The sequence below is a fragment of the Oryza glaberrima genome, chromosome 10, assembly GCF_000147395.1.
Source record: "Oryza glaberrima chromosome 10, OglaRS2, whole genome shotgun sequence".
Lineage (NCBI taxonomy): Eukaryota > Viridiplantae > Streptophyta > Magnoliopsida > Poales > Poaceae > Oryza > Oryza glaberrima.
In genome coordinates this window covers 20,982,227-20,991,879 of record NC_068335.1, presented here as the reverse complement: position 1 = coordinate 20,991,879, position 9,653 = coordinate 20,982,227, and the positions used below count along the sequence as shown (strand labels likewise).

At 46.3% G+C, this 9,653-nt stretch overlaps 2 protein-coding genes and 1 non-coding gene across 3 annotated transcripts; 1 reads left to right on the top strand and 2 right to left on the bottom strand.

Moving 5' to 3' along the window:
- The first annotated feature begins 3,121 nt into the window (after positions 1 to 3,121).
- On the top strand, positions 3,122 to 5,845 carry LOC127785705 (flavin-containing monooxygenase FMO GS-OX-like 4). The gene is made up of 7 exons (XM_052313102.1): positions 3,122 to 3,792; positions 4,133 to 4,203; positions 4,289 to 4,441; positions 4,544 to 4,626; positions 4,834 to 4,969; positions 5,085 to 5,258; positions 5,398 to 5,845. Exons 1-7 carry the CDS (start codon positions 3,141 to 3,143, stop codon positions 5,575 to 5,577), a joined length of 1,449 nt encoding a protein of 482 aa, XP_052169062.1. The 5' UTR covers positions 3,122 to 3,140; the 3' UTR covers positions 5,578 to 5,845.
- A 69-nt stretch (positions 5,846 to 5,914) lies between these two features.
- TRNAG-GCC (transfer RNA glycine (anticodon GCC)) lies at positions 5,915 to 5,985 on the bottom strand. The gene has a single exon. It is a non-coding gene; the product is annotated as a tRNA-Gly (tRNA).
- A 127-nt stretch (positions 5,986 to 6,112) lies between these two features.
- LOC127786167 (probable xyloglucan galactosyltransferase GT19) lies at positions 6,113 to 8,277 on the bottom strand. The gene is made up of 2 exons (XM_052313496.1): positions 6,781 to 8,277; positions 6,113 to 6,443 (listed from the first exon to the last, which is right to left on the bottom strand). The coding sequence occupies exon 1, from the start codon at positions 8,238 to 8,240 to the stop codon at positions 6,852 to 6,854; it is 1,389 nt and encodes a 462-aa protein (XP_052169456.1). The 5' UTR covers positions 8,241 to 8,277; the 3' UTR covers positions 6,113 to 6,443; positions 6,781 to 6,851.
- Positions 8,278 to 9,653: the final 1,376 nt, after the last annotated feature.

Below are 9,653 nucleotides of genomic sequence, written 5' to 3'. Positions count from 1 at the left end.
TTAGATAAATGTTTGTTGGATGTGGGTGTGCCCCACGAAAAGTGAGGTAGGAGGCATGTAGTGATAGTCCTATTTGTTCTTTGTATTCCTCCATATTCAGGTATGACGTAAAAGTGCGTAAATGCCATAACCTACGCTGGTATACCAACAGGAAGTGGTCTCTCGATAGTATCAAAGTGCCCGGAGCTAGGTCCTTTGTTGTAAGTATGTACTGCATATGTTAAGTGTATACTAAACATGAATAGAATTGAAGTAAAATTACATCGTGGTTATCTAATGCTCTTTTCTACTAAACATTATTATAGAGGTAAATCTTCTAGGTATCCACTACCTTAATTATATTATCCTAACCCCTATTAAACTATGGTGAATTAATTATAGATTATTTTATGATGAACAAACTATATCATATACGGCCATCTTCACTATGAAATATAAATGCGATACCCAGGAGAAGAGAGACAACACTAGTAACAGATGAGGAAGGGGAGCGAGGGGTATATTAGTCATTCATTGTCATTGAAGGAGTAGCTTTTTATTGTCTGGTGTTAGTGACATTGGTCTGTCTCCCTGGCTGCGATATGTGGCTCGCAACTGCGATTGATTAAAAAGGCTTTGGGTGCAAACCATATCCTGGTTGAAAAAAAATCTTTATCTATTGGCTACTCCTTACGTCTGACTGGATGTGACATATTCTACGTATGTCCAAATTCAATCGTACTAGAATATGTCACATCCGGTACTAGGTTAGTTTTTTATGGGATGGGGTAGTATTTGTCAAGTTAATATTTATCATCTGTATATATGAGAAATAAACATCCAAAATTGTTGGAATCATTATTCGGTTCAGACCAAAGTCACCATAAGCAATTCTATGACGGTTCTTTACGAGCGATTAGCCGATTAATAATTGAGAACTATTTTAGGTGTGTAAAAGTAATCTTACAATAGTTCTCCATGGGTGATAGATAATTGAGAATCTTTTTCTGATTAGATGTGTAAAAGTAAATAGTATAACGTTCTTCGCTTGATATTTTCTTTTCCTTGATAGGGTATGCAAAAATGTTCACATGGGAGTAATAAATTAGGGTTTGGTTAATTAAGGTTTGGTTATAGTCACATGAATCATGCATCAGAACACACCAAAAAGTCAGTCTCCTAATTATTTGTTGTTCCAATATACTCCAGTACTAATGGAGAATTGACATCAGCATGTACGAAATAAAACTGACAACTGAGAATTCTTGGGATACTAGGTCGGTGTAAAAATATATAAAATGTTCATACATTACTAGTAGTACTAATAATTAGGGTTTGATTAATTAAGGTTTGGTTCTAGATCACATCATGCATGTATGGAAAAAAACCCACAAAAAAGTCTCATGTTTGGCTATTAATTCCAGGATGGTACTACTACTAATGGGGAATAATTGACATTGGTATGTACGAAAATGAGATGGAGAGCTGCATTTTTTAGATGAGATTTAGCTGCAGATAGTACTGCACTGCCTTAACACAGGACCATTTCACATGTGTGGTTGAACAGGACAGCATATATGGCGTACTAATAATGGAGGCTAACACATGGCCCGCTTGTCTATCACAAAACAGGTGTGTGTGCACATCAACAAAGTTATGTGGGCACGTGCAAGCCTGGCCGATTTCACTCTCATGCCGACCTCAAAACTGGCCCGGATTGAAAAATGTTTATGCAATTATACATATTAAAGTTTTCTTTTAATATAAACCTCAGAAAAAAAGGCTAAAGTTTTTCCATATATAGAATCATTGAAACAAAACGTTTTTGTAGTTGCAAATAGTCGTGGCCAGGAAGCACCCCTGATGACCACGAAGAATTTCGACGTTGCTATAGAGACTTTATTTTCCCCTTTATTTGTCTGGACTATATCACACGATATGTTAAAGGTCTGGATTAATTATAACCGGTTGTTCTACTCTCTTTGTCAACCAACTTTTTCTTTAAAAGGTAAAATAGCTTTTATACACGAATTTGAATATAACATGTGTGTTAGATTTGTGTGTATAAATGTTGATTTATTTTGAAACGATGTAAGTATCCTCGGAGTGTTTACATAGTGTTTATCTGAAAGTCGCTAAGGTCATTTTCAACCCAATGACTAGGATGGTGTCCATAGCATTAAATAAGCTGCCACCTAGGATTAAAAATGATGTGGCAAGTGAATAAATGAGGAAAGAAAAGAAAACCATGTCTTGCATGAGATATGGTTTCTACACAACATCTAAGACATATGTGAGATAAATAGCATTAAATTTAAGTATAAAATAGTGATACTTGTATTGAAAAAGTAATGTCTGGCCCTAGTTTATTGATGACGTGGAGTTTATGAAAACTACGTCTAATATCTTAGATTGAAAATGGCCTACAAGAAGAATCTTTCGAAAGGAAGAGATGAGGAATGAAAAAGAGTCAAAGCTCATGAAGGGACTCAAGCCAACGCAAGGAGGCCAAGTGACAGCAGCCGGTAGCTGTCCCCATCTCTACAATATCCAGCACCCAGCAAAATCACACACGATTCTCAGCTTCTTCCCCTTCCTTCCCAACTCATCTCCATCTTTTTATTTACGCGCATACTTCTCAAACTCGCAAAACAATACGGCTGAAAAAAAAGTTCCCTTTATAAAAGTTATTTAAAAAAACATATTACTATTTTTTAAAAAATAAGATAATACTTAATTATGTACTAATAAGTTACTTTGTTATACGTACATGAGGATCACTCCCTCTATATCAAAATAATCAATCTCGTATAGGATATGACATAATCTAGTACTACAAATCTGAACATCCTATACTACGAATCTAAACATACGTATGTTTATATCCGTAATATTAGAACATGTCACATCATATAATGAGATACTCCATTCGTCCGTAAAAAACCAACATAGTATCGGATGTGACACATCCTAGTACTATGAATTTGGACATATATCTGTCTAAATTTATCGTACTAGAATATGTTACATCCAGTGTTAAATTCGTTTTTTATGAGATGAAGGGAGTAGGTTTATTTTGAAACGAAGAGAGTACACCACATGCCTACGCAGCCTCATGTCCAGTCCAGTGTAACCACAAGCCCACGGGAATTTGCTGTCCAATGAAGCCCCCACAAAACGACAAACTCCAATACCACACACCTCCGCTTCCCTCCAAATCGCAACAGAAATCCGAAGCGAAATCGCGCACGCACCGTCTCGCGATGCCGTCCCCGTCGCTCCGCCTCGCCGTCGTCGGCGCGGGCGCCGCCGGCCTGGTGGCGGCGCGGGAGCTCCGCCGGGAGGGCCACTCCCCCGTGGTGTTCGAGCGCGCCGCCTCCGTGGGCGGCACGTGGCTCTACGACGCCGCCCCCGCCACCTCCGACCCGCTCGCCGCCGGCGCCGCCCACTCCAGCCTCTACGCCTCGCTCCGCACCAACCTGCCGCGGGAGGTGATGGGCTTCCTCGACTTTCCCTTCGCCTCCTCCGCGGCGGAGGCCGGCGGCGGCGGCGACACGCGCAGGTTCCCCGGCCACGACGAGGTGCTCCGGTATCTGGAGGAGTTCGCGCGGCGGTTCGACCTGTACGGCCTCGTCCGCTTCGGGACGGAGGTGGTTAGGGTCCGGAGGGATGGCGGCGGCGGCGGCGGGAGGTGGGCGGTGACGTCGAGGAAGATCGGGGAGAAGGGGAGGCGTGAGGAGGAGGAGGAGGTGTATGATGCCATCGTGGTTTGCAATGGCCATTACACGGAGCCTCGCGTCGCCCACATACCTGGTAATCTCCTCGTCACTAGCAAAGTTGCAATCTATTCAATTTTGCTTGAACTACTCCTAATCATGGACAGATTCAAGGAATTAAATAATTTGGTACTTCGTACTGTTGCCAATGTATGGTTGCAATGTTGTGATCGTCGAATCCAGGAAGGTTAATTTAACTCCAAATTGAACTCAACCGTTTGAAGTTTTAAAAATAGATTGGGATTGATTTCAAATCGGTATTTTTTTTAACACTGTTATGATGATCATCAAATCCAGGAAGGTTAAGTAAACTCAAAATTAAACTCAACTGTTAGGTTGGGATTGACTTCAAATATGTATTCTTTAAACACTGACAGGGGTGGAGGCTTGGCCTGGAAAGCAGATGCATAGCCACAATTACCGCGTTCCAGAGCCTTTCCACGATCAAGTAACTGTCTTTCTTTACCTGTGCAATCTTTCCTATCATGCATTTGTGCTTAAATGTTATCTTGGTTGATGCGTTGCACTTGTAGGTAGTGATCATAATCGGGGCATCAGCAAGTGCAGTAGACATCTCAAGAGACCTTGCAGGTGTTGCAAAAGAGGTTCATATTGCTGATAGATCAGCACCTGCCTGCACTTGCAAAAGGCAGCCTGGATATGATAATATGTGGCTCCATTCCATGGTAAACGCCCTTTTCTCGTGGTGAGTGATAGCATATGGTAGCTTTATCCGCTGAAAGGGCTGCCACATTTAGCACAACTAGAAAACTAATTTCAAGCTGCAGATTGATCATGCACAAGAAGATGGCTGCGTGGTGTTTCAGGATGGCAGCTCAATCAAAGCCGATGTCATCATGCACTGTACTGGGTATGTAAACCTGCACTACCCTGCAACCCATTTCTCGGCTTCTTGTGCGAAATTCCATTGTTGTTACTACCTCCGTTTCAGGTTATGCCTAGATTCATTAATATCAATATGAATATGAGCAATGCTAGAGAAGTCTTATAACCTAAAACGGAGGAAGTACTTCAGTTGAAACTAACAATGTGTTCCTTTCATCTGCCTGTCGACTAGCTACTTGTATGATTTTCCATTCCTTGAGGATGATAGCGCCATCACCGTTGATGACAACTGTGTCGATCCACTATACAAGCACGTTTTCCCACCAGAAGTAGCACCTCACCTGTCCTTCATCGGATTGCCATGGAAGGTCATTATGTGTGCAAAAAGTGATGCCATTCACTTTAGATGCACTTGTAATTAAGTTGTCTTGATCTTGTGATGATCATAGGATGTAAAGCATTCCCCTGCCTTGCTTCTTCCAGGTCATTCCTTTTCCATTGTTTGAACTCCAAAGCAAATGGGTTGCCGGCGTGCTATCAGGACGAGTCAAGCTTCCTTCGAGAGAAGAAATGATGGAAGATGTGAAAGCCTTCCACTCGAAAATGGAAGCGCGTGGATGGCCTAAGAGATACGCCCACAACTTTTCAGACTGTCAGGTAGCCTGGAGATGCTTTGAGTGTCAGTTACCAAAGTTCTAATGTTTTGAAACGAAATTAATAAATATGATTGTCATCTACCTGCAATTTTTCAGTAGTTTCGTTTATGCTCCCTTGATAAGCTTGTTTTCATTTCCAGTTTGAATATGATGATTGGCTTGCGGAGCAATGTGGCCATCCACCAATTGAACAATGGAGGAAGCTGATGTATGCTGCTAATTCAGAGAACAAGGCTGCTCGTCCGGAGAGTTACCGCGATGAGTGGGACGATGATCATCTTGTGGCAGAAGCAGCAGAAGATTTCAAGAAATACTTGTAAAATCTCAAGAAGATTTCATTCAATGTACATGATTGCAAATTTGCAATGCAGAAAACATCAGAGAATAATTCTGTACACCCAAAATCTCAATTCATGTCTGGAATGGGCACAAATGCTCGTCATCAGATAGTTGGTTTACTTGTGTATTATTTGATCATTTGAGGCCTGTAGATTGTAATAATAACCTGAAGCAAAAACAAGAGAATAATTCTGTGCATGAGAAAGGAGAAACCTTGAGTCTGGAACGGATATGCTGGTCTTTTTTATAGTCTCTTGGGAAATGAATTTATCATTTGAGCTTTGTAGGCTGTGTAAGATGGCAAAAAAATGGTAAAAATGCACCAGCCGGGAATCGAACCCGGGTCTGTACCGTGGCAGGGTACTATTCTACCACTAGACCACTGGTGCTTGTCGTGATTAGTGAGACAATTTCTCAATTAAATAGTTTATATTTTCCCTGCAAAGCGCAAACAAATGGTTACTCCCTTCAATGTCTCAAGGGACCAAGGCTGTTCTGCTGCATGATTTCATTTAATCACCTCATCAACGCATACAATTATTATGCAAATATCAATATTACCTTTCATTATAGCAGCAATTCGCATTGAACCATCAAAAAAACAACAAGAGGAGCAATAGAAAAGAAAATGAAAATCTAACAAAACCAATGTACTCCACATCCATCCGCCCAAGTGTGAAGGATGATTGGATGAAACATAAAACTAACTACTCATTCACTACAGGTGCTCAAATCCAAACTTGAGCATATGTCATCAAAACCATTTCTTGAGTCCTAGGGTCCAAAAAAGATCGCTGCGAAGTGAAAACTGATGCTTGCCTCCCTCCATCATGCTCAAGATTGTCAACTGTTTCATGATTTCATTTAATCACCTCATCAATTTATGCAAGTATAAGGCCAATATGAAGGTCGCTCAATTTATCTTTTTATCATAGCAGCAATTTGCTTTGAAACATCACAAAAAACAAGAAGAGGAGCAGCAGAGATGAAAATGAAGATCTAATGTACATCCGCCCAAGTATGAATGATGATTGGAAGAAAGTAAAAAACTACTGCTTCCTCCGTTTCATCATGTAAGATTTTCTAGCATTGTTCACATTCATATAGTTAATAAATCTAAATATGCATATATGTTTTTATTTATTAACATCTATATGAATATAAGCAATGCTAAAAAATCTTACATTATGAAACGGAGAAGTACTAATCAAAATCCAAACTGGAGCAATATGTCATCAAAAACCATTTCTTGATCCTAGGACTCGACGGCGTCGTCCTCCAGCGAGTATATCCTCTCCGGCTCGCCGTCGTCCAGCGCGCGGACCCGCCTCCGTATCCTGCGGAGCGCGCCGTCGACGGCGAGGTCGACGGCGTCCTTGGCCGTCTCGCTCAGCTCCGCCGTGCTCCCGTGCCGCCGGTACAGCACCCTCGGCGCCATCTCCAGCGCGCGCTCCCGCATCCTCCTCACCTCGCCCTCGCCCACCGCCGCCAGCGTCTCGGCGATCTTGACGCCGCCGAACACCACCGACTCCTTTGGTATGTACACCGAGAACTCGTCGTACCTCTCCGGGGGCAGGTGCCACCCGTACTGCCGCCTCGCCGCCGCGTCCTCGAAGAACACCGGGACGCAGCCGGCGAGGATGGCGTCGAACGTGGAGCGCCGCGTCGGCGTGTCCCCCGGCGGCTGGAGGCAGAACCTGGAGTGCAGCATCGGCCGCATGTAGCGGATGGGGTCGTGCGAGCACCTGCCGCCGGAGCAGTCCACGACGACGCACGCGTCGGTGCGGTTGGCGCACTCGGCGAGGATGGAGCCGCGGATGTTGGGCCTGGAGGGGCGCGACACGCCGCCGGAGAAGAGCATCAGCGCGGGGCGGCGGGCGCGGCGCGCGCGCGCCAGCCACGCGCGCAGCCGCGGCAGCGACGCCGGGTGGAACGACGTCGGGTGCGGGATCGCGTGCTCCTGCCACGGCCACGCGCGGGACTCCAGCGTCAGGAACGTGAGGTTGCCGAGCGCCGGGAGCCGGAGCAGCGACGTGGTGCCCCACAGCCTCGCCTCGGCGGCGGCGGCGGCGGCGCGCACCGGCTGCGAATAGTCCCACGCGGACCCGGCGAGCACCAGGAAATGGTCGTGGCCATGGCGGCGCGCCAGGATCTGCGGCCTGTCCCGCGCCAGGAACTCGGCCAGCTCCGCGCCGTGCTGCGCGGAGGAGTCGAGGAGCGCCGGGTCGAGCACGTAGGGGAGCGAGTCGAGGCCCGCGTAGTAGGGGAGGTAGACGGCGTCGGCGAGGGCGGGGTCGGCGACGAGGCAGCCGCGCTCGGCGACGCGGCGGTGGAAGAAGACCTCGAGGAGGCGCGTGTCGGTGCGGTACCAGGAGCGGCTGCTGGCGTGGGTGCGCGGGCCGAGGCCGTGGTTGACGAGCGACTCGCAGGGCGGGGACGAGGTGGCCGGCGTCGACGGGTCGGCGAGCGGGAACCCGGCGTCGCAGTGGCGGAGGAGGTGCGCGTTGAATCGAGGCGGGAGGCGACGGATGTGGATCCGTCGGCCGGCGCACGGGTCCTTCCGCGTGGCGCCGCCTTCGCCGGCGGCGGCGGTGGCGGCGGCGGCGACGGCAAGGAGGAGGAGGAAGAAGAGAGGATTGGGCATTTTGGGAGGAGAGAGAATGTGTGGGTGGTCGTGTAACTGAAACTGCACGGTTATTTCAGCGGATGTGTGGCTCAGATTTAACACTTTAATATTTTTCTCCTGTGCAGTTATTTTCAGCGGTTAAATTGCACCGGTTAAAACTAACTGCCATCATGTCGTGGATTAAGCTTTAGTGCATGTTTTGGGGGTAGTTTTTGGCGAGTTGCAACTTTTCTTAGAATTTTCAGGTGTTAGAATCTCTCTCAAACAGTTCAGATTTTTATCTAAATTTTAAAAATTTGTATGAAATAGAACTTAGAAGTTAGGAAACTTAGTTTTTTCCAGATTCTCACCGGTAACATTTTAAAACCTTAACCTCCCCAAACAAGATCTTAGTCTGGCCTACATACACTTTTCTCTTCTGTGGTCAAATTGAGTTTGATATTTTTTTCAAGGAAAAGCTTGTTCGCCTAATCTCTACGAGAAAGGAATTGTTGAGGAGGATTAGAGATGATTAATTTCACATCATCCCTCTAATTCCTCTTCAATTTTCTCTTGAGGGAGGGATTAACTGAACAAGACAATAAATTCTTCTTTTTCTTTCTGGGTGTAAAGCACTGAAAGAATACCAAACGAGAAGCAGTTTTGCACTTGTTCAGAAGTTCAAAAATATTCCAAACTCACACGCTGCTACTCTATATATATAATATATTGGATGATCTGGGCCTAGCAACTTCTTATTGGGCCATACACAGCATGTTGTTAGCTGGGCCTATTTTTTCCTTGGAATAAGTTCATATGAGGTCCCTTAACTTTACACCGAGTTCGATTTTCGTCACTGAATCGCAATACCAGATACAACGGGTCCCTCAACTGTCAAAACCGGTGTAGATGAGGTCCCTCAGCTGTTTAGATGGCGGTTTTAACTGATGTGTCGCTGACGTGGCTAGTTTGACTTAGTCCTTATCGTATGAAGCGGCGATGTGGCACTTGGAAGCAAAATAAAAGGCAGGACCCATGTGTCAGTCATTAAAAATAGTGGGACCCACCCTGCTCTCTTGTCCCTTCTCCCTCCCGGCCATTCTTCATCCTTCCTCGAGCTCCCTAGCTGGCAAGTGAGCGTGCGCGGAGAGGGAGAAGGGTGCCAACCATCGGGTGGGGAGGCCGGCGAGCGTGCGTGGAGAAGGAGCAGGCGGGGAGGCCGATGAGCGGGACGGGTAGGTCGGCGAGCGCGCGGCGGCAGGCGAGAGAGCGGCGGCCGGAGCTGCACGACCCCCCCCACCCCCGGCACCGCCGCATCGATCTGCACGAGTTGCGGCGACGGCGAGCTCACAGCCGCGGGACACGGACAGCGTGGTGCTGACGGGGCCCAGGACTCGAGCTCGCAGCCGCCGCTGCCCACTTCCCCAACCCCCTCCATCTGCGTCAAAGTTT